Genomic DNA, 25,037 nt, shown 5'->3' on the forward strand with positions numbered 1-25,037 from the left:
TCCCTCGTGGGGAAACTGTCCCTGCCTCCCATCTGGTATGCAAAGTGTAGACAAATGGCCCTAGGAGGACTGAGGTCTAAAACAACTGAAGGCTGCACCTTGGACCGGACAAATACCAGACAGTCCTCTCCAGCCGCCTCTGTTAATGGTTCCATCCATTATTGAACATGCCTTTTTGAGGACACATGGGTTGGAGAGATTGGGAAAGATATTGTAACACTGTGACTTCTAACGTCTTTGTGAGAGCTTGCAAAGGGGCATAGTCTCTTCCTAACACACATGGTGCAAGTAAGAAACTGCCATCCTCTAGCCCTAGCCGGTTTGGCTCAGTGGATAGAGTGTCAGCCTGTGGACTGAAGCGTCCTGGGTTTGATTCTGGTCAAGGGCATGTACCTTGGTTTCGGGCACATCCCCAGTAGGGAGTATGCAAGAGGCAACTGATTGTTGTTTCTGACTCTATCCCTCTCCCTTCCTCCCTGTAAAAAAATCAATAAAATATATTTAAAAAAAAAGAAACTGCCATCCCTAGGAGCTTTTCTTTTCTCTCTTTTCTATAGTGACTCTAAGAAGCCATGGTCATGAAGGAAGGAGGCATGGGGCTGGAATTGGGACCATGTAAGGAAACTGAAGCTCGCAAGTGAACAGATTGCATTGTGACAGGTTGTACGTGATTTCTCCTTCTGAAAGGGTCAGCAATCCGTTGGAACAAAAGAAGAGTTAGTTTGTCGAAGCCTAACACAGACCCGCTGCCCATCACTCCTCTTGTCCTTTCATCTGCTCATTCCTTCCTCCCACAGATGAGCACTGGTGGAGGGCACTGTGCGGAGACCTGGCGACGGTCTCTGCCTTCGGAGAGCTTTGGGTTTTGTAGGGGACCCAGTGCACAAACGACAGGGAGGGAAGTGCTGCAGCAGGAGCCTGAATGATACAGACAGAGTCTTCAATAGATGTGTGGATGGAAAGGAGGAAATGCTCACTTGGGTTGGGAGGAGGGGAGCAAGGAGAGGATTTCTACCAGGTTTAAGTGGGGATTGTGGCTAAGGCTCTCCTTCACTCTCTCCTGTGAGATCTGAAGGCAATCAAACTCAAACCCAAATGCCCAGCCAGGAAACAGTTCCTCCAGGTCTTCTCCCATCTTCTGTTTGCCCCTGGCTATTTCACTGCTCCTTAGTACTGCCCTTAAAGAGATAAAGTGGAAGTGAAATTTGTTTATTTTGCTTCTACTGAGAAGTTAGGGGAAACAAATTAGTGGAGGAGAGGTAACAAAAAAATAAAGCACACCATTTTTATTAAGTGAAATTGCTTTGTTTAATGATTTCTTTGAGTCTAAAGTTATTTTCTATTTTTATTTATTTATTTATTTATTTATTTTTGCTTATGGAATGTTGCAATGATACAGATATTAATAAATAAAATGAAAACCCCCTCCACCCTACCTCACCCATTCTCCAGGGCCAGCACTGTTAGCAGTTTGATGAGCACCTTTCTGGATTTTTAAATCTACATTTAAATCCACAACTATATTTTAAAACAAAAATGAGATTTTGTCATCCATATTGATATACATATCATCAACCATGTGCCTTTCTCTACCAACCCTCTCCCCAACTCACTATATCATGAACTTTCTTAGGACTATTTTTCAAAGGAAATGTCATCATATGATGCAGAAGAATACTGTTCAATCTGTAGATATAGCTTTGAGTCAATAGGAAAATCAAGATAGGTCAAAAGTCCCCTCCATCAGAGGCCTTCTCTGATCAACTCTACTTGGACTTTTCTGGTCCGTCCTCTCCTCTGAAACATCAGTAGTTTTGCATATTGTTTCCATATGATATCTGCCTCCTGCTTGTAAACATATTCTTTTGTCTTATACAAAGCTCTTTTGATTGCAAAGATCAAAGTCCCCACTGTGTAAGAATACATGTGAACTGGAAAACTCAACCGATGGACTGGTCTTTCTTGCATCTTCCTGTTGATTTGTTCCAGTTGTCTTTCTGTCTACCAACTCTTCTATTTCCTCACCATTTGGCTTCTACTTGTTCATTCATTCATTCATTCATTCATTCATTGGTTCATTCATTCACTCAGTAAGTAGTTACCGAATATCACTGGCATGCTAGAAGTGGTTCATACAGTTTGGGCTGTTCCAATCTTAACTTGATGAAAGTCATGGGCTCTTTTAATTCCACTTATTAAATTCTCCCATGTTTCTTAGTTGTTCAAATTCCTAAGGAAAAATGATTGGCCCAGTGTGTGCCAGGCCCATACTTAGATGTCCGGACATTCCATGGCCCAGAGCCTATTCATCCTGATGTGGCCGGAGAAAGCTCTCCACAGACCTAACCTGCCCGGCTCACTCTGTAAATGTCCTCAGGCCTTACCTGCGCATTCGTGTCATCTCCCCACCCAGAGCGGAAGTCAATACTAACTGTGTGGCTACCATGACCTGCACGCAATAAGTTTTCAATGAACTATGTTAACAATCTTCCCTTTGCATGGAGCTGGGCTCCTGGTGGGCAGTGGGGGAGAATAAACCTTTCTCCCACTCAGGAAAGCACAGCTAATTTTCACAGCACCTCGCATGGCAGAGAGCAGCAGATCTCATCACAGGCATGTTCACACTCTTGGGTGGTTTTTGAAAGTAAACATGGAGAGCGATCGGGAACTAGAGGAGGATTTATAGTTAAAAAATATAAAGTGAGTGTCAATGTTAATTCCCATACATGGAAATAAAATGTAAGCATTAATATGTAATTACAGACCTGGGCAGTTTCTTTTCCCTGGAGCCATGATATTTTCATTCAACTACTGTCTTCAAATGACCAGGTGATAATTCCTATTAATACACAAAGTGTGTATAAGAAATTGTAATACAATATAGCATTGATGATTCAAGACCGAGGGTTAAGTTAACAGAGGGTTAACCTAATTTGTGCTAGTATAATTTATTTTTATGTTAATCCTCACCTGAGGATATATATATTTTAATATATTTTATTGATTTTTTACAGAGAGGAAGGGAGAGAGATAGAGAGTTAGAAACATCAATGAGAGAGAAACATCGATCAGCTGCCTCCTGCACACCCCCTACTGGGGATGTGCCCACAACCAAGATACATGCCCTTGACAGGAATAGAACTTGGGACGCTCTATTCATTGAGCCAAATTGATTTTGGTCACCTGAAGATATTTTTTTTCCCATTGATTTTCAGAGAGAGTGGAAGGGAAGGAGAGAGAGAGAGAGAAAAAGAGAGAGAGAGAGAGAGAGAGAGAGAGAGAGAGAGAGAGAGAGAGAGAGAGAGAGAAGAAGAAGAAGAAGAAGAAGAAGAAGAAGAAGAAGAAGAAGAAGAGAAAAAGAAGAAGAAGAAGAAGAAGAAGAAGAAGAAGAAGAAGAAGAAGAAGAAGAAGAGGAAGAGGAAGAAGAAGAGGAAGAAGAAGAAGAAGAGGAAGAAGAAGAAGAAGAAGAAGAAGAAGAAGAAGAAGAAGAAGAAGAAGAAGAAGAAGAAGAAAAATGATGTGAGAAAGACACATCAATTGGTTGCCTTCCACACGCTCCTGGACTGGGGCCAGTGATGGACCTGCAACCCTTCAGATAGGTTGAGGTCCTGGCTGACTCATCCTGCAGTGGGAGGGCAGCAGGTGCGACCTCTCAGAGCCACCACCAGAACCCGGGTCCATCTGAGAGCCAGACAGTGCAGGGCCCCACCTGCGAAGGGCCTTGGGACGGAGGAGCCGAGAGGAATATTGGCTTGCACCAGGCTGACAGCAGGTACACAGAGCCATCTGAAGAGCAAACATGTGGGAGGACTGGAGAGCTTGTCTGGGTGCAGTGCTCTCAGCACTCCCGCGCCATGTGTTTGAGGACGCTCTCATCTCTCACCAGGCTCCTCCATTGCTCCCAGCTGGCTTCCTGCCTCCAGATTAGTGTTGCTCCTGCCCTTCCTCCACACCTGCACTCCTCCCCTTTCCAGATGATTAAGTGACTCCTCTTCAGAAAAACATTGCCTACACACACACACACACACACACACACACACACACACACACCCCAAATCCTTTATGGGACATTTACGTCTGACTCCAGCTGACTTTTCTGACATCACCTTCCCATTTCCTGCGGCCACACTGGACTCTGTAACCCATTCCAGCCACTTTGCTCCTTTTTACTGCCTGAAATGTCACTGCCACCCAACACCTGCCACCCATCCTCCTTGTCCTGCTCGTTCCCTCCCCTTCCCACAGCCCAAAGAGGAAGTTCTCTTCTGGGTTACCATAGCATTTACGTTATGATTCTGACCTCAGCTACTTTTTGTTGCCCGGGGGTTTGTTTTCTCCTGTGGACTGTGAGCATTTTCAGGGCAGGTACCTCTGTCACTCATTCATCCTCACACCCCATCGCCTCACAAAGTGCTCACCACAGGTGCTATGGAAGGATAGTCAGGGAAACAATTGTATGTTAAGCATATGATACACTTTTGGGCTAGATGTAAATAGCTCTTAAACTTAGTGTCAATCCCGATAATAGGTTTGTATTGCCATGTTATTTTCCTGGCCAACAAAATAAAAATAAAGTATAAAAATAAATACATAGCAATTTGTGTGTAAGAACAAGTAAACAATTGAAGTACCAGGAAGAAGTCTGGTTAGAAAGCAGAATAAATCCAAGCGCCCTTTGCAAGCACACTGAAGAAAAATGAGGTGTCATTTTCCAAAATGAAGACTCGGGTTTTGGATAGTTTGCTTTGCCTGCCTGTATTTGCTTAGATATAAAAATAGGGGATAGGATTCCCTTTTAACTTTAAAGTTATATTCTTCTGATGATTCTACTTCACAAGTGTTGTTCCACAACCATTTTTGTGCTCAAAGGAGCAATAAATGCTCCATGAAGATGCCTCTTTTTTTCACAGGGCTTCACAGCATGTTCTGAAGTCCATCTGACTTCTAATAACAGATGTGCAAACACTCGAGGTGATCGCTTCCACAACTGCTCTGTTTCTTTAAGAGACCTCGGTTGTTCAGTTGGAAGATCACTGAACCATAGGAGGGTCAATAAAAGAATAAAGTCACTGGTTAGTGATTCAAGTACAAGGAACTTGATCGTAGTTCATATCTGAGTGTCCATATGCTGCTCACAGTCAGAGGGGGAGTGCCGGGCCGCGGCTGCTCGCACTAACCGGCGATGGCTTCGGGAAGACTCATCAAGCTCGTGGTGTTTGAGCTTCTGGAGTTTGCTGCCTTCTCCATCCCCACGCTCGTGATTGTGGAGCAGTTCGCCACTGCCTACCAAAGCTCAAGGAACACGGGAGAGAAAACTCACTATTGGCTGATCGTGTCCTGTTCCATTGCCTATGTGGCTTCAGTGAGTCTATTGATTTGGGTTCCCATAAAAGTTCTCTTGTACAAGAAACATCATCTTTCAAAAAAAATTAAAGGATGGTAAGTAAAAGAATTCTTTAGCAGGGAATCCCTCGGGTGCTTTCAAAGATATCTTCTCATGGACTCTGTGTAAGGACGTTAGCGTAGCAGAAATGTGCATAGTGTAAGATGAAGGAGAAGTAACAATCACTGTCTCTATAAATGTAATAATCTTATAGAATCTTCCATATTTCGTGTGGGGTTCTTTTTACTGATTGGTAATAATTAATTCCATGTGTTCATAAGATAGGCGTTAACTTGACTGCATGAAACTGTGAGTAAATGTAACACTTAATTCCTTTGTACACCAACTGGAAAAAGTTATGACAGCTAATTTATAGAAACAGTAACCACAGATTAGAGTATAGAATTCTACTTTTTAAAAAATAAGTCTTTATTTTTCAGATTATTACAGTTGTTCCTCTTTTTTTCTCCCTATAGCTTCCCTCCACCTGGTTCCCACCCCAACCTATGCCCTTCCCCCTCACTCCTCATTGTACTCATCCATAGGTGTTCAATTTTTGTCCAGTCTCTTCCCACACTCTCCAGACCCCCTTCTCCCTGAGAATTGTCAGTCCACTCTCTTTCTATGCCCCTGATTCTATTATATGCACCAGTTTATTCTGTTTGTCAGATTTTTTTCACTTGATTTTTAGATTTACTTGTTAATAGATATGTATTTATTGTCACTTAGTTGTTCATAATTTTTATCTTTACCTTTTCTTCTTCTTCCTCTTTTTAAAAAATACCCTTCAGCATTTCATATAATACTGGTTTGGCAGTGATGAACTCATTTTGCTTGCTCTTATCTGTGAAGCTCTTAATCTGACCTTCAATTCTAAATGATAACTTTGCTAGGTAGAGTAATCTTGGCTGTAGGTTCTTGGTATTCATCGCTTTGAATATTTCTTGCCATTCCCTTCAGACCTGCATAGATTCTGTTGAGAAATCAGCTGACAGTTGTATGGGTACACTCTTGTAGATAACTGTTTTTCTCTTGCTGCTTTTAATATTCTCTCTTTGTCTTTTATTCTTAGCATTTTAATTATGATGTGTCTTGGTGTGGTTCTCTTTGGATTCCTTCCTGGACTTGTAAGTCTATTTCTTTCACCAGGTTGGGGAAGTTTTCTGTCATTATTTCTTCAAATAGGTTTTTAATATCTTGCTCTCTCTCTTCTTCTGATTCCCCTATAATTTGAATGTTGATATGTTTGAAGTTGTCCCAGAGGCTCCTTATACTATCTTCATATTTTTGGATTTTTTTTGCTTTTCCAGTTGGGTGTTTTTTGCTTCTTTGTATTTCAAATCTTTGATATGATTCTTGAGATCCTCTAGTCTGTTGTTGGATCTTTATTTATTATTCTTTATTTCAGTCAGTGTATGCTTAATTTCTAATTGGTCCATTTTTATATCCTGGAAGATCTCACTAAATTTATTGAAGGTTTCTAGAAGATTCTTGAGTAACCTTATAACTGTGGTTTTGAACTCTATATCCTATAGTTTGCTTTCCTCCATTTCTTTCATTTGTGACATGTTTCTTTGTCTTCACATTTTGGCTGCTTCCCTGTGTTGATATGGTGGTTTTGTGTGCTAGGTGTCCTATAGGGCCTAGTGGCTCAGCCTCCCCAGTCATCTGAGGTGGATGTTCTTGGTACACCTCTTTGTGGGCTGTATGCACAGTCTTGTTGTAGTTAAGCCTTGATTGCTGTTGGTATCACTGGAAGGAATTGACCTCCAGACCAATTGGCTTTGAGGACCAGTTGTGTCTACCATGGGAGAACTGCTGTGTTGGAGACACCCTTATGGGGAAGGACTTGCTTCAGTGGGGCTTTGGCGCTCACTGAGTCTGCCCCCTGAGTGTGTCTCTTATGGATCTGAAGAGTTGTAATATGGTGTGGTCTCACTTTGACCACTGGATTGCACTGGTTCTTGGATCTCCAAGGAGGTGGTAAGTCAATCCCTATCTGAGGTCACCCAGCAGAAGCTACAGAGAGACCTGCAATTTCCTCCTCTTAGTTTGGGATTTGGAGGTGCCCAGATGAAGCACAGCTGTGAAGCAAGGCAGGCTGTTGATGAGCCGTAGCTTGTCTCTTGGAAGCTTTAGGGTTCTTTGACCCAGCTTCAGTTTGTAAGGTTAGGTTGCAAAAGACCAGGCAATTCACATGCAAATGCTTCTGTGCATAGCTTGGGTGGGGATGTAAATTGGGTTGGGCATGTTCTCTGGGAATCACTGGGTAAAGCAGATTGCAATGGCTGCCAGTCTACTCTGCCCAAGATAGGTCCCTGGTGTCTGTGTTCTGAGGCCCTTTGCAGGAACAATGAACGCTGTGACCACCTCTGAGAGAAAGCCACCCTTGTGTTCCGGCCTGATGCCAAACAGTCCAGTTTCTCCCTGTATAAGTTTTGGTCCCCAGAGTCTCACCTGGAACTGGAGTTCAGAGCAGTCAGGAGTTTGTATCTCCCTCTGGATTGAAAAAGACCACAGCGTACCCAGTTGCCAGCCAGTTTTCTCAAGCACATACCTCTGTACCTTGGCTCTTTTGTACCTCTGCACCTCCTACCAGTCTAGATGTACTTTTCTCTTTCCTTCTAGTTGTAGAACTTCCTCTCAGCCAGCCTTCCTGTGGTACTGAATGATATCTGTTTTTTCTCTTAGTTGTAGTTTTGATGTGGTTGTGCGAGACAGCAAGTTCATGTGTCTATCTATGCTACCACCTTGGTTCCCTCCCCAGAATTCCACTTTTGTATAAAACTGAAAGTAGCTGAAAATGGTTTGGCTCAGTGGATAGAGCGTCGGCTTGGGGACTAAGGGTCCCGGGTTCGATTCCGGTGAAGGGCATGTACCTTGGTTGTGGGCATATCCCCAGTAGGGGGTGTGCAAGAGGCAGCTGATCGATGACTCTCTCATCGATGTTTCTAACTCTGTATCTCTCTCCCTTCCTCTCCGTACAAAATCAATAAAATATATTTAAAAAAAAACAAAAAAACAAAACAAAAAACAAAACAAAACTGAAAGTAATGTGTATTTTTAAATGTTTTTAATGCCTTGTTTGCAGGTCTAAGGCATCCTTTGACCACTAACCAATTGAAATTTTTAAGCAACTGGCTTCTTTAATTAGCCTTTCAAAAATAATACTTCACTGTGCTCATAAATTCTATTACCTTGGTTGGGAGAAGTATTTAAATAATAATACAAAATAGTTTAAGTAAATTAAGATTTAATATTGATTAACTGACAGTTTAGGGAATGGCTGTACCAACTGATCCATGTGAAGGTATTGAGAACTATCTCTGATACATATATATATATATATGTATCAGAGATTGTTCTCATATATATATATATATATATATATATATATATATATATGAATGGCTGTACCAACTGATCCATGTGAAGGTATTGAGAACAATCTCTGATACATATATATATATGTATCAGAGATTGTTCATATATATATATATATATATATATATATATATATATATATATGATATTTAGATCTGATTCTTTCTCATCTGGATTATCTTTGTTTTCTTTGATAACTTAAATTTTCTTTCATTCAGACCTTTTATTTTAAAGTTAAACAGCATAAAGTACATTTGAATTTTAAGATAACCAGAGGTAGAAATGTAAAAATAATAAATACAAATATGCCTAGACATGCTGTGGAGGGTGCAGAATGGGAGAGCTGAGTGTGGTTAGTGAAGTGCTCTTTAGATATGATACTTATGTGGCCTTGAGAATCACACTTATCAGGGGCTTTCGTTCCCCATGGGCAGAGCTCCCAAGACAGGAAATAAAACATTTGGTTGACTGCTTTTATCAGTGGCATTCAAGGTCAGAAAGAATAAGGGAAAAGTTGCATGAGGTAGAGGAAATAGCACAGAATCAGGCAGATCTAGACTCTCAAATGTGAATTTGGCTATTTTAATATATATGGCAATATAGAGTGTGTCGTGTACCTTATTTGCTAGCTGAAGGTGATGCAAACCTTGACCCAAAGCCTAGATCATCTGAGGAGTGGATTTGAGTTGAGCTGGGCCCTCCATTCCTCATACCCCTGGGAGTTGCTGTGACTGTCTAAGACTCTGGCTGGGCCAGGATGATTTGAGGGCATGGAGGAAGGTCCAAGTGACCGCGGGAGTAAATCAATGGGGAGCTGCCCCGTGGCAGCCCAGGAAGAGGCTCTTTCATTTGATGTTTGTTTGTTTGTTTGTTTGTTTGTTTGTTTTACATGGCTCAAATTCCTAGGGCCCCAAGGTCTTTATATAATTTAGGCAGCAAAGCTTCCCGTATCACATATCATCATCATCATCATCGCCATCATCATTAAGCTGTAATTTCTTCTTTAGTGCTCTCTTATGTGCTAAGAGTCTTATATATGAATTTAATTTCATTCTGTAACACCTCATGCAAGAAGAAATTTATGATTAGAGAGGTATGCAACTTTCCCAGTCAGCTAGTGAATGGAAGGGCCAGACTTTGGACCTGGGTCCTTCTGATTCCATGATTGGCACTCCTAACCTCTACCCCGAACTACCTTTTTAAGTTCCCGGTTTCCTGAGGCAGTGAGTGTGAGGAAGAGAGTAGGTTTCATTCCTACTCCCCAGTGAACATGTTTCTTTTGTACGTCTGCTTTAGGCCATCCTCCTCTGTTAAGGTGTATTGGGCTGTCACAACAATGATATCTTTCAGGAATTTCTTTTGGAAAATACTCTTTTCTTCCTGTTTGTGGGTGTGGCTGGCTACAAGTGTTTTAAAAAGCCCTAAATATGTGACAGGCTATCTATAATTTCAGTGAGACTGTAAAACTATTTCCTCATGGCCTCATGCTTGAGCACTATCATATTATTATCTCTTTCTGGCATAGAAAAGAAGAAATAGCTGCTGAGCAGTATTCTAGGAGTTTCATACATTCTGTACTATTAAATTTGAACTTTGCGACAACTCAGGGAGATATGAGCTAGTGTTTTAATTTCATAGATGAAGAATAGAAACTCAAAGAAATGATTAACTTTTTCAGGTGACAAAGTTCGTAAGTGGTGGAGCTGGGATTTGTGAGTCCAGATCTGCCTGATTCTGTGCTATTTTCTCTATGTCATTCAACTTTTTCTTTCTTCTTTCTGACTTTGAATGTCAAGTCTTCAAGAAAAATTCAACCCTTTTAGTGTCATTAGGATACATTTCCCCTAAAGATGGATATTGGGATATTATATATGAGTATATTTCCCAAATGTGTGAATTTGGATATTTTAACATATGTGGTAATATATTATAGAGTGTATCATGTATCTTAATTGCTAACTGAAGATAAGCAAAAATAATTGCTACTATAGAAAGTAGGCATTAAAATTATGAATTATTTTTTGAAGATAAATAGCTGTATGTGAAATTTCATAGATCTATAGCATTTCTATATTGTTGAGGGGCCTATTTGAGAACCTCCCTGCATGTATATGAGCCCAGGAGGCTGGCTTTCAGAAGAGAGTGAGTCATCCAGCTACTGAAAGGTGTGTCCTGGCAATGCATCTGAGAGGTGCAGACCTGACTCATCGACCTGCCTGCCAATGTTGTGAAGCTGACCAAGTGGATGTAATTCCCATTTTTTAAGGAAGGAAACAGTGTCAGAGAGCTGAAGACATACACACTAAATCAACAGTGCTCCTTCCTTTACTCTTGTTAAACACTTCCTCATTCTTTTAGAATGATTGTTCCTTTTTAGGGATGCCTGTCATAATCCATAACAGACTAGGCAGATGATTTGAAGAATGAAACAAAGCTATTTGTATATAGATCAGATTGTATATACCAATAAATAAGAAATCCTTTCCTGTAATAACAGTGAATGTGTGAAACCATTGAGCAAGGCTAGCTGGAAACTGGAGCAGACCTCCAAAGAGAGGGTACCTCAGGGCAGAATAATACTGGAGGATTCATAGGGATTCCCGCCCTGCCTTGGGACAAAGGGCTATATATTTCAGGAATTCTCTCAAGTCTTTCAGAGTTTAATTGCTTTAGACATGATATGTCAGGAATCCTGGGCAGTGCCAAGTTTAAAAGATTCCAACATTTTAGACTACATTTTACCTTGCTGAAGTTCTTTGAGCATTTTGCTGTTGATTTCTTTAAGGTAACGAATGAGATTTTGCTGTTAATTTCTTTAAGGTAGTGGTAGTAATAGTAGTTGTAAAATAAGAGCAAATTTAAAAAAGATATATGTTTTATTGAATTTTTACAGAGAGGAAGGGAATGGATAGAAAGAAACATCGATGAGAGAGAAATATCAATCAGCTGCCTCCTGCACACTCCCTACTGGGTATGTGCCTGCAACCAAGGTACATGCCCTTGACCGGAATCAAACCTGGGACCCTTGAGTCCACAGGCCGATGCTCTATCCACTGAGCCAAACCAGTTAGGGCAACAGCAAATTTTATTGAAGAGTTACTATGTGCCAAACATAGCTGTAAACACATTACCTCTACTATTATAATTAATTCTCTAACCTTTATATGTAAGAATACTTAAAGTGTCCACTTGACAAATGAGAAAATTGGGGCACAGAAATTAAAAGACCACCTAACCAATGAGTACTAGAGTCAACATTGACCCTAGTTGGCTGGTCTCCTGAGCACCTTACCGTTTCATAGCAGCACACATACGTGATGTGCACACCACCAAAAACATCTGGGCACTGATGGGCAGACTGGCCAACCTCAAGGAAATCAAACTTATTTATTATTTTTAGATATATTTTATTGATTTTTTACAGAGAAGATGGGAGAGGGTTAGAGAGTTAGAAACATTGATGAGAAACATTGATCAGCTGCCTCGTGCACACCCCCTACTGGAGATGTGCCTGCAACCTAGGTACATGCCCTTGACTGGAATCGAACCTGAGACCCTTCAGTCCATAGGCCGATGCTCTATTCACTGAGGCAAACAGGTTAGGGCTCCAGCTTATCTTTTCAGCACCTCTGAGAATGTCATCATAAATTACCATGAACTAAAGAAACAATGGTGCTTAATGGTTATTTCTTCTCAGAGCACATCTCTTTGTGGGTCTGTCATCTTGAATTCCTCAGTAGTAATAATTATGTGATACCTGACTACAGGCTTTCTCTTCTTTGTCCACTCTCTCCATAAACCAATAAATCAGCAAGAGTATATTTACTTTTGCATTTCTTTCCCAGCACATGCAGTAAGTCACCAGATTCTAATTCTTCCTCTTTCGTTTCTCTTGCATCAGCTTCTCGTTCTCCATGATTGTTTTCCACAATCCAGCAAGACCTTCATTTCCAGAGACACCTTACACTGTCATGGTTACCCCAATTTCCATAAATTCCAATTCATTGTCAGATCGTTGTTCTCAGTTGTTTTGTTCAAGGAAGCATGAGGAACATTGTATTATCCCAAACTGGGATTGGGCAACCTTCACCAGCAGGTGTCCTTGTCCTTTGCTTCTCTCTACTCCCCTGTTTCCTTGCAGTCCTTGTTGACAGAAAATGTTTTCTGCATGTCAGTTCCACCACTTAAAAATCTACACTTCCCTCACTTGTATAATGCAGGGTTGACATTATACTACAGAATCCTAAGGCTGGACCACACCTAAGAATTTGTCTGCTCCAATATTTCTCACAATACAGGTAGACAGTCTACCTTTGATTTGAAAGGGAATCCACTACATTTTGATGTGATGTATTGACTTCCATGCCAACTGTGTCACTTGTTTCATGACTGAGGGTGTGACTGATTAAAATTCCTTGAAAAACTTGCTGTCAACACAGTTTCCTCATCTCACGCCTTGGCAACACCCATAAGCCTGTTAGTACCTTAAAGCCAGAGTGTGTCTTTCGTGTATTTCTAGCTTTAGAACAAGTGCAGGAGAACATTTAGATGAATAGGTCAAGGGGTAAATACTTGAAATACTTTTTAAACCTGAATTCAAGGATATACTCTTATCCTTATGAAATACCATTGTAACTGATTTTAGTCATGTTTTTAATCAATTGCAGTCTTCTGGATCCTGATTATGTCATTCAAAATGCTAGCTGTCCCACTTAGTTTTATGTCCTCTGCCTATAATAGGACACATATCTTCCTCATCTCCCAGAGCTACCAGTAAAAGTACTAGATCGGCCAAAACCAGTTTGGCTCAGTAGATAGAGTGTCAGCCTGCTGACTGAAAGGTCCCAGGTTCAATTCCGGTCAAGGGCATGTACCTTGGTTGCGGGCACATCCCCAGTAGGGGATGTTCAAAAGGCAGCTGATCAATGATTCTTTCTCATCAATGTTTCTAACTCTCTCTCCCTCTCACTTCCTCTCTGTAAAAAATTCAATAAAATACATTTTTAAGAAAAGTATTAGATGGCACAGTTTTAGTAGACATCTCCAGGTTAACAGGGATCCACTAGTCCATTCTCAGGGTTTGTTGGAATAGCTGTGAATTTATGTAACTGAACTTCCTTCCAGTTCCCATTTCTCACTCACTCAGTCCTTCGATTAATAAACATTTACTGAATAGCTGTTGACTGCCTGGCATTTATGATCAACCATTCTTTAACTTCTATCTGTTTTTCCAAACTACGACCCTACAAAGATTCTTCATCTGGAGAGTACTGTTGGGGAATACCTGAATAAACATTAGGTATTGTCTCCTTCCTCAGGGAGTTTGTAGTCTACTGTGGAGACTGCACAGTTACACATTAAAATATTGGAAAGTAATGTAAAACAGTATACACTAAATCACTAAGTAGTATGTGACTGCCTCAAGTTCTTGATGAGCCCAGAGAAGAGAGTCATCACAACTTTGTACTCATAGTGAGGAAGGTACCCTTTTGTTAACTACCCCCCCTCCCCCCTTCCCCGCCTTCCACTTTCATCCCATCAGGTCACTACAGAATGCCCGGCACTCATAGGTGTTCAATACATGTGTGTGGATCCAGGTTTGGAGTAGTCAGGGAAATTCTCACAAGGAAGCTAGATTTGAGTGAAGCTGGGGCAGGAAGACATTCCAAACATAGATTTAAGTAAAAGGGAACCCAGTGAGTTTCTGAGCAGAGTGGTTTCCCAAGTTATTATCTGGCCTTTTTTCTATTTACCATGCTTCCTCTGTGAGAGATCTCAAGGTCAGAATTCTTGCTGCACGAACAGGAATCTATAACTCACGTGGCTTGGCCCAGGTCTTTCTTCACAGGCCTGCTCCTGGGAGAGTCCTTTTTTTTTTTTTTTTAATTTCTATAATTTTAATTTGTCCACTGGTTGGCCTTTTTTTTTTCTTCTTAAATCAATCTTTATTGTTCATATTATTACAAAGATTCCTCATTTCTTCCCCCCTCCATCAGGTTCCACCCCACCCTCTGCCCTTTCCCCACCCCCCATTGTCCTCATCCATAGGTGCACAGTTTATGTTCAGTCTCTTCCCGCATCCACCACTCCCCCTTTCCCAGAGAACTGTCAGTCTAGTCCCCTCCCGTATCTCTGACTCTATTATAATCAACAGTTAATATTGTTCATCAGGTTTTTTAATTTCCTTGTTTTTTTTTTAATTAATAAACTTTTATATTTTTAAGAATAAATTTTAAAATCTAATAATTTTAAACCTTGTTTTTTCTGCCCTGGGAACTGAGAAGCAAACTTATTTACATGTAAACTTGCCCTTAGGCTATCAAAAGGCATAGCCATTCAAATGTAAATGGACACATAGTTTAAAGATAGCTGCTGGCTGGAATTGGATTACCTGTTCTGGGTGGGAAGGGCTTGTCCTCCCCTTTCTCCATTGAAACCAAGGTGTTAGCCTTAAAACCTCTTTTTGGCAAGAGACCCCAAACTTTCAGAACCTTAAATTTTTCAGGTAGTAAATCAATTACTTAGTATTTTCTCAAATCAATAATACCTCCACATGCCCAAGGATACACTTCACACAAAAGACACTTCCAAATAGATCCACCAACCTCATCCAGGCCCCACACAAGGCACTCACAGATCAACACCCCAGCGCTATAATAACTCAACACATCCAGATCTAAGCTTTCATCACTTGATTCAGCAGACCCTCAAGTTCCCCCAAAAGTTTCCAGCCATGTCTGAGAAGCAGCCCTGGGGAATGGGCAGGCGAGGAGTGAGCTGTTCCAGGCCTGGCTGCTTTGGGCCTGGCCTCTGCTGCTCTGGTCTGCTCCACAATCAGCTGCTCTGGGTATGGTTGCTGCCGCTTCGGGCCTGGCTGCTCCGGGCCCGGCCGCTCCCAGCCTGGCTGCTGCTGCTCCGGGCCTGGGAGAGTCCTTCTTTTTGACAATTTACTATATATGCACGCAGCGCTCTGCAGGCAGCGCCTGATGCAGCCTTTCATTTGTTAATTACACCAAGTCCACAAGTTTTTCTCCTCAGCCAATCTGTCCTCTGGTTTCAGTCTTGCATTAGTTTCAGCCTGAGTACACCTTTAAAGAAGTGTCTATATTTCTAACATAAATTCTATTACTCATTGTATTTGTTTCCTCGGATGGCTGTTACGACATACCACAAACTTGGTGGCTTCAACAACAGAAATGTATTGTCTCCCACTTCTGCAGCCTAGAAATCTGAGGTCAAAGTGTTGGTGAAATTGGTTCCTTTAGAGCAATGTTTCCCAAAGTGTGGTATGCGTACCCCCAGGGATACGGGAAGTGTTTGGTGGGGGTACGCGTTGCACCAGAGTTTGGTGGGGATATGCACTGCACTGTGCTTAGCTGTGCCTAATTCTACATTCTCATGAGTATGAGGGGTACTCAGCGTTACGAAAATTATAGAAGGGGTACACATATGTCAAAAGTTTGGGAAACACTGATGTAGAGGGTAGGTGAGGTAGAATCTGTCCCAAACCCCCCCCCCCCCCACCTCCCCTTCTGTTGTTTTGCTGGTGCTCCATTGCATTCCTTGTCTTGTAGACGCATCACCTGATTGATCTCTGTCTTCACCTCATCACACTCCCTGTGCCTCATCCCTTAGTCTTCCCTTTTTGCATGTCTATCTCCCAATCTTTCCTGTTTATAAGGACATTAATCATGTTGGATAAGGGCCCACTCTAATTTTAACTTATTACCTCAGAATGATCCTTTTCCCAAATAGAGTCATATTCTGAGGTGTTTGGGGTTGAGACCTCAATATGTCTCCTTTTGGAGACAATTCAACTTATAACAGTCTGCCTTTTTGTCCCTCCCTTCCCTCCCCCACCAATTTACATTCTTCCCCTGTGCAAAATAGACTCACTCCATCCCAATATCTCCAAATTTTTAATCATTACAGCATCAACTCTAAGTCAAAAATCTCATCTAAACATCATGAACTCAGAGTCCCCAAACTCATAATCTAAATGATCCATATAAGTTATGGGTGGAAATTATGAAAGAAAATACGGGAGAGGAAAAAACTATATGAAAAAGAATATGAAAATGCAAAAAAGTAAAAAAGAAAAGAAGGAAGAGAAAAAAAAGTATGAAAAGATAAAAAGGAGAAATATTAATTGAAAGAAAAGAAAAATTAGAGTAAGAAAAGGAAAGAAAAAATTAGAGTTATGAAAGGAACAAGAGAGAAAAGAGTAAAAGAAATATTACCAAAGTAATAAAAAAAGAAAAAAATAAAGAAACTAATGGGGGTAGGGGTGGGGAGTCAAGCTCTTCACAGCAGATTTTAGTGCCTACTATGGTTTCCCTTTGGAACCTGCTCTTATGTTGTCTGAGGCTTGCTTTCTTTCTCTTTCTTTCTTTCTTTCTTTCTTTCTTTCTTTCTTTCTTTCTTTCTTTCTTTCTTTCTTCTTTCTTTGAGGCTAACTTTCTTATATGCCAGTTTTGTTCCTCCTGGAAAGTGTTTTTGTGCTAGCCAGTATTAAAAGCTTGCACCCTGTTTGAAGCTTTAAGCAATCTACACCTTGTAGCTGCTTCCACTGGGCTTGGTTTCCCATGGGAGGGGCCAAGTTGAGCTCTTAGGCTGACTTTAGCAGCACAGGGACCTGGGGCAAGTCACAAAATGTCCAGACTTCAGGGAAAATGGTTGGTGTGTTCCCCATCCCAGAGCCACATGTGTAAGTCTGTCCCAGAATATTTCCCTGATTTCAGCAGGCCAGTGGGGTCTAATGGAAATCAGGAGTTTCTATCAGTTCTCTCATGAGAGGGAAGTGCCAACTAGATTCCTGGGAATGTGGGGGGCATGTCCCCAACCCAAAGCCAGACACTGACACTACCTGAGACTGCTGCCTCCTCAGCAGGGTTTGAAATGCAGGCTAGTGTACACTGGATTCCAAAGAGTGGGATAAGCCGGATTCCTTGGGGGTAAGAGGTGTGAGCTGTATACCAGGGGGCATGGCATTTGCCTTTCCCCAAGCTTCTGCTGCTGGGAGGGTTTTGCACCTCTCAGGAAAAATGGCTGCTGTGATATCAGGGGTGATGACCCAGCACAGGTATCCTCTACCACTGTCCCCAGATTCCTTCTACCCCAGTCTCTCCTCAGGTGACTTCAGTACACACCACCCTCCCTCTGCCAATACCTGGGGTGAGTGTTTTGGGAGTGGAAATTCTGTGCAACAGCCTTTTTAAAATAAAGCGGCTTTGTCTCCAGGAGGCTCAGATTCTCCCTGGTTGATGGAAGCCCTGCAGCTGGATGGCAAGTGGGTGGCTCTTTCCATCTCTGGCTGTCTGGGCTGGAAAGCCCAACCTGAGGTCCAGGCCTCTCTCCTTTCAGGGGCAACACCCAACAGGCAGCATAGCCCTCCTCACCCTTAGCTTTCTACTCCTGTGACCTGGGCCAGCTCCTCTTGTGACCCTGCCCTTCCTGCCAGTCTCGAAGTGTTCTGCCCTTCCTTATTGAAAGTCTACTCTTCAGCTAGTCTTCAGTTGCTAATTCAGGGTGAATATTCCCCAATTTAGTTTTAATTGCAGTTTGGTTCTGGGACGAGGTGTGAGAAAAATCCACCTACTCCTTCACCATTAATGTATGATCTTTCTAATGTGTTGCCAGATCTGGTTTGCTAATATTTTGTTGAGGATATTAGTATCTATATCTATGTTTATCAGGGGTATTGGCATATAATTTTCTTTCTTTGCAGTCTTTTTATCTGGTTTTGGGATTAGAATAATACTGACCTTATAAAAACGTGCTTAAATGTCTTTCCTCCTCTAGAATTTTTGGGAAAAGTCTGAGTAGGATAGGTGTTAGTGCTTCTTTGACAATTCGGTAAAATTTGCCTGTGAAGCTATTTGATCCACAACTTTTATTTGTTTGGAGGTTTTTTTTTTTTCAGTCTTCCCCCCCCCCCTTTTGTGTGTGTATGTGTTTATTTTTAAATTACTGCTTCAATTTCATTAGTTGTAATTGATCTATTCAGGTTTTCTGATTCTTTCTGATTCAGTTTAGAAGATTATACATTTCTAGGAATTTGTTCATGTCATTTAGGTTATCCAATTTTGGGCATATAGTTGTTTGTATTATTTTCTTAGAATTTTTGTTTGTGTCAGTGCCATTCATTTTTAATTTTAGCTATTTGGGTCCTCTTTTTTTCTTGATGAGTTTGGTTAAAGGGTCATCAGTCTTGTTCATTTTGTTAAAGGGCTATCTCTTGGTTTCATTGATTTTTTGGAATTTTTAGACTCTATTTCATTTCTTTCTGCTCTGTTTATTATTACTTCCTTCCTTCTGCTCAGTTTGGGCTCTGTTTGTTGTTATTTTTTCAGTTCCTTGAAGTTGAAAGTTAGGTTGTTTACTTAAGATTTTTCTTTTCTTTCTTTTTTCTTTCTCTCTCTCTCTCTCTCTCTCTCTTTTTTTTTTTTTTTTTTTTTTTTTTTTTGAGGTAGGCCTATAATACTCTGAATTTTCCTCTTAAAACTGCTTTCACTGTTTCCCATAGATTCTGGGTTGTTGTGTTCTTGTTTTTATTTGTTTCAAGGTATTTTTTGTTTTCTTCCTTGATCTCATTGTTAACCCATTCACTGTTTAGTAATATTAGTTAGCCTCCATGCATTTTTGTGTTTTTCCCTTGTAATTTATTGATAGGTTTATACTATTATTGTCAGAGAAGATGCTTGATATTATTTCAATCTTCTTAAATTTATTTATACTTGTTTTGAATACTAGTATGTGGTCTAACCTAGAAAATGTTCTATGTGCACTTGAAAAGAATGTATATTCTGCTACTTTTGGGTGAAATGCTCTGAAGATGTCAATTAAATTAATTGGATCTAATATATCACTTTACACTGGTATTTCCTTTTCGATTTTCTGACTGGAGTATCCATACATTGATGACAATGGGGTGTTAAAATCCCTACTATGACTATATTACTGTTGATCTCTCCTTTACTTATCAAGATTAGTTTTATATATTTAGGTTCCCCTATGTTTACAAGGATTTTATCTGCTTGTTGGATTGCTCCCTATAACATTATGTACTGTCCTTCTTTATCTCCTTTTGTAAACTTTGTTTTAAAGTCTATTTTGTTTGGTATGGTATCGCTACCCCAGCTATTTTTAAATTTCCATTTGCATGAAATATCTTTTTCCATCTTATCAGTTGTAGTCTGTGTATATCTTTCATTCTGAAGTGGGTCTCTTGTAGACAGCATATAATAGTAAATGGATCTTGCTTTCTTATCTACTTAGCTACCCTATATCCTTTATTGGAGCATTTAAGTCATTTACATTTAAAGTGATTATAAGTAAATATGTATTTATTACTATTTTATTCTTTATAACTATCTCCCTCTGTTTTTTTTTATCTTAAAAAAATTTTTCTTCTTAAAGAAGATCCTTTAACATTTCTTATAATATTGGTTTGGTATTAATAAACTCCTTTAACTTTTTCTTGTATGGAAAGCTCTTTATTTCTCCTTCTATTTTAAATGATAACCTGTAATTGAGTCTTGATTGCTATTGCCCCATTTGTATATGGGGTTGACCCTCAGGCTTGCTGACTGTGAAGATGGACCCTGACTGCAGTGTACAAGTTGTTGCACAGGTACTTACCGCATGAAGTGAAATTTGCCTCAGCAGGATCTGGTGCTTCCTGAGATCTCACTCAGCATATGCCTCTTATGAAGCTCATTGGATCCTGCTCTGATATTGTCAGGAGCTGGCTAGCGGATGTGTCTGCTCGGAGGCCTCTTGGGAGAGACTGTGGTGCAGGTCAATGTCAGACATTGCTTGTGACTAGCCCAGGGCAATCTGTTTAATGCTACAATGCAATCTACCATTTGTGGCTGTCTCTGTTGGGCCTTGGTGTGTGTGGGCAGGACCATACTGCTCACTAAGGCTGGCTTCCATTAGCACTGAGCCCAGAGGCTCATCAGCAAAGGGCCAAGGCTCCCCAATCCTGCCCCCATTTGCTGGCTGCCTGTTAGATTTAGTTACTGAAACATCCTCTGGCAGTATTTAAGTTGCATGAGGTAAATTCTCAGTGAGTCATCAGGTAAACACCAGTGATATTCACCAGATTGATACAGGTTCAAATTCAGTGCCAGTGTGGGGTCTGAGAAAAAGCCCCAGAATGTGTCAAGTCTAACTGCCCCTCAACAGTTGCCCACATACCTTTGTCATGGGGTAGGGTCTCAGAGTCATCTGAGTGAGGCCCAAACTAACCAAGGTTTTGGCCTTTTTGAATGTAAGGCTCTACTCCAGTTAGGCATGAGAGGGAAGAATGGCCCCATCTAGAGCCATACAACTCAGTCTGTCCCAGATTCTGCTAGTAGACCAAGCATAGTAAGGTAGGGCCGCTTGGAATTGGGAGCATGGGACTAGTGGATCTTTCATGTAGGGGAAGCATTGGACAGGTTAATCAGAAAGCGGGGGTCATAGTTTTCTGCACCAAAGCCACATGACTCCGTCACTGACACCCCTGAGTCTTCCCAGACCTCCACATCCTGGCTCAGGCAGCTGACTCCTCATCAGGGTAGTGTGGTGTGACAGGAAGCCCAGAGGGTGGTGCTATTGCATTCCCCGAGGCTGATGCCATATGGAGGGAAGTGCTCCACCAAGAGATGTCATCTGTGATATGGGAGAGGGACTCAGCACAGGAATCCTGGTGTCTGAGCCTTCAACTCTCTCCCCAGAGCCACAAAGCCCCATCTCTCTCACCAGACTCCACTCTGCCCTTTCCTTGCTGGAGCTCAGGATGAATGACTGCAAACAAGGTTTTTGTCTTGGCCCTTTATGATGGCATCTGTGTCTCTATCTTATTTCAGTTTCTCTCTGGAGACAGTCTCCACTCATTTTCACAGCCAGGCGTTATGTGGGCACCTCTTCCTGGCTCTGGTGCTCTGGGCTGTGGATCCCAGTGTGAGAATGAGACTCCATGCTCCTCCGGGGGAGCCTTTGCAGCTGAGATATTTCTCCAGATTCTTAGCCATCACCCGTGGGCGCAGAGCTAACCCTTTTTGTGTCTCTGCCCTTCCCTCCAGTCTTGTAAATCCTTGGTTATAAGACTTCTGTTCAGCGAGTCTTCAGTTGGTTATTCAGGTTGATTGTTCTGTATTTTAGCTGTAGTTGCAGTTTGGTCCTGGTTGGAATTGAGTGTCACTTCTATTTATTCTGCCACCATCTTGGGTCCCCTACAAACAAGCACGTAATTCAAGATATGGTTTATGATCTTCACTACCCTGAACTTATGAGTGATTATAGTTACCACTAGTGATTACAGTTTTCACTCCAAAGAAAATAAGAAGACACTGTGTTTATAGATAGGAACATTTACTAATATATCAATTTTTTAAGGTTTTGGATTACTTTGTCAACCTAGTTGCTTCATTTTTAAATATTTTGTTCATCTAAAAGTTACATTCTTAGAAGCCTCGATAGGACATTCCAGAGTCCTAGAGGTTTTATTGCACAAAAATGGCTGAAAAACAGTGATGGTGAAAAATAAGTAGTGAACAATTAGATAAGGCCCCTGCTCACAAGGAACTTCTCTTGGATATGGACAAAGAACAATATGACAAACAATAAGCAAATAAAGAACTAATCAGCAGACTTTCAGGTAGTTATATATATATATATATATATATATATTTTTAAATGATAACAAGAAGCCAGACATGGAAGATCCATGGATAGAGAGCCCCTGGCAAAAGGAATAGACAGCATGTGACTAGGAGGTGGGGCAACCTTTGTGTGAAATAACCAGGTGGCCCGAATGGACAGAGTTAAAGAGGTGCTAGAGATGTAAGTCATTCTAAGTAAAGGTGAGAGAAGGAGAAATGAGAGAAACCTCATCATATAGAGTATGTAGGCCAGGATTATAGGCTTTAATTTTATTCTATTTGATCGTCAGGCTGCTTTCACTACCATCCATCCACAGAATTCTTTTCATTTTGCCAAACAGAAACACTGTACTCAATAAACAATAACTTTCCATTACTCTCATACACCAGCATTAAAGATTTTTGAGCTGGGCAGTGAGAACATGTATTTTTACATCTAAAAATATGACTGTTGGCTCTATGAAGAAAATACTGTTATATAAGAATAGAGTTACTAACAGGAAACTGGTTAGAAAATATTGCGGATAAGAGATGATAGTATATGAACTACTGTGTTAGCAGAGGATGGATTCAAAATGCAGTTTGCCAGTAAATCAGATGGATTTGAGGATGGTAACAACAGTTATGGAAAAAGGATATAGGCTCTTCCTCAGGAGTGTTAATTGTCAGTTGCCTTTTAAACATCTAGATGGAGTGTCAAATAGTTGGGCATACAGTCCAAAACTAAGGATAGAAGCCAGTATCTGTATATGATAACATATTTGGAAGTCATTGGCAATTGTGTGGTATTTAAAGCAATGGGATTGGCTGAGGTAATCAAGGCAGATAATACAGTTAAAGAAGAGGTGCGGGAATAGTTCCCGGAGTGAAGTTGGGAAGGGGATTCTATGGATGTGCTCCTCGGTCTTAGAGAGCTGAGTACTGCAGAAAGCTGGATCTGCACTCACACAGGAGGCAAAGCTGTGTATGTAAAATATGACCAGACTCCGGATCTTACAGGTTGCACTGGATCAAGTTGTGAGGAAGGGGATACCCCACCCCATAATTTAGGTCTAAACCAGAACATCTGAGAGAGGGATGGGCTTAGAGGGATGCCTGTCAGTACTGAGAAATTCCTAGTCATTTGAAAGACCCCAACACTTTTTTAATCTACTTACTTATTTGATTAGTTTTAATTATGATAAAATGTACATAACATAAAATTTATTATCCTACCACTTTTAAACATAACATTAAGTACATTCCCATTGTTGTGCAGCCAATCTCCAGAATTCTTTTCATCTTGGAAAACCAAAACTCTATGTCCACTAAGCAGCTCCCCATTCTCCTCTTCTGCATCCCTTGCACCCACCATTACGGTCTCTATGAAATTGATTATTCTAGGTATTTCATAGGTTTGTCTTTTTGTGACTGATTTATTTCACTTAGTATAATGCTCTCATAGTTTACTCATTTCAACTCTTTTTGTTATTAGATACACAATATGCTAAAAATGTAATTAATAATTTAACTAAGAAAAAAAGAAGGTAAATATTTCATTATAGAAAACGTTTTGAATATATTTTGTTTTCCCCAACATTAATGGTGCTAAACGTATATTTAAGCTGTCTCTATTGTAAGGTAGAATATAAAATATGTACTATATCTCATAATTATTTGATTGATTGGTCTTGAAAAGTTTAATAAGTGGTCCAAAAACAAGTTTGAAAAATTATGTGATTTTTATGTATACATGATTTCTTTTGGGTTCAAGTAAATAACACCCATTTTTATTTCAATTTCTGTTGCCCTAAATATCTAATTATCATCTTAAATTTATTTTTTGAAAAATACATTTTACAACAAGGTCATGATGTTCTTTTTTCCAGTTGGTCACCAGAGCCTGAATTTTGGGGCAAGATTCTAACTAATGAATTATGAAAACAGTGCATGTCATGTGTCTTGCCTTGTGAGGATTTTAGTTTATGATTTGTTAATTATTTGGAAATCTCTCACCCTTTGTTCTAGAAAATCATTCTGTTTTTTTGCGTGTGTTCTCCTTTGTCATCTTCAAGCATTTGGGAAATGGAAATAGGGAAGCAGTAGCTTCTTAGAAAAATTATAGATGAATGGAACAGGAACTGCAAAACTAGCAAAAAGTAACAGGAACTGTTGATCTTGTACATTATTGCTCTTGCTTATTTTTTTTTCTCTTTTGCTAGGAGACCTGTTCTGATGATGTGTGTAGTACTCACCACACTCCCCAGTTTCAGCTTTTCTATAGCAGTGACTGAGGTATGGAATTTTTATTTCTTCTGGTGCAAGATTTTAAAATTTCCTATTATTGGGAGTTGATAGAGTGTTGTGCCCAACAAATTTCTTAAGGTGTATTTTATCCATTCTTCTTCCCAAACGCAATATATGCATTTGCCATTGTGACTTCCATAATTAAGGAGGAAAGTCTAGAAGCCAATTTAAAAGAGATTACTTCTGTGTTTGTGTGTGAGAAGCAGGAATATTATTTTAAAGTAATTTTTAAAAGCAAGGAATTGGAATTTGAAAATAGATTTACATTTGTTTCTTTTAACCTGATGTTTCTCATGATCATATTCAATTATAAAGGAAAAGGACATTATTCCTGT

The 25,037-nt window shown here is 40.4% G+C and overlaps 1 protein-coding gene across 1 annotated transcript in view; it reads left to right on the plus strand.

Annotated features, from left to right (window-relative positions):
- Positions 1-5,047: 5,047 nt before the first annotated feature.
- Positions 5,048-25,037, plus strand: part of TMEM236 (transmembrane protein 236) — a 47,138-nt gene continuing 27,148 nt past the window's right edge. Inside the window, exons 1-2 of the mRNA XM_036459375.2 lie at positions 5,048-5,439; positions 24,618-24,690. Coding sequence (XP_036315268.1) covers positions 5,183-5,439; positions 24,618-24,690 — 330 coding nt within the window. The 5' untranslated portion in view covers positions 5,048-5,182. The remainder of the gene's footprint in view (positions 5,440-24,617; positions 24,691-25,037) is intronic.

Source organism: Pipistrellus kuhlii, unplaced genomic scaffold (genome assembly GCF_014108245.1).
Source record: "Pipistrellus kuhlii isolate mPipKuh1 unplaced genomic scaffold, mPipKuh1.p scaffold_m20_p_1, whole genome shotgun sequence".
Classification (NCBI taxonomy): Eukaryota; Metazoa; Chordata; class Mammalia; order Chiroptera; family Vespertilionidae; genus Pipistrellus; species Pipistrellus kuhlii.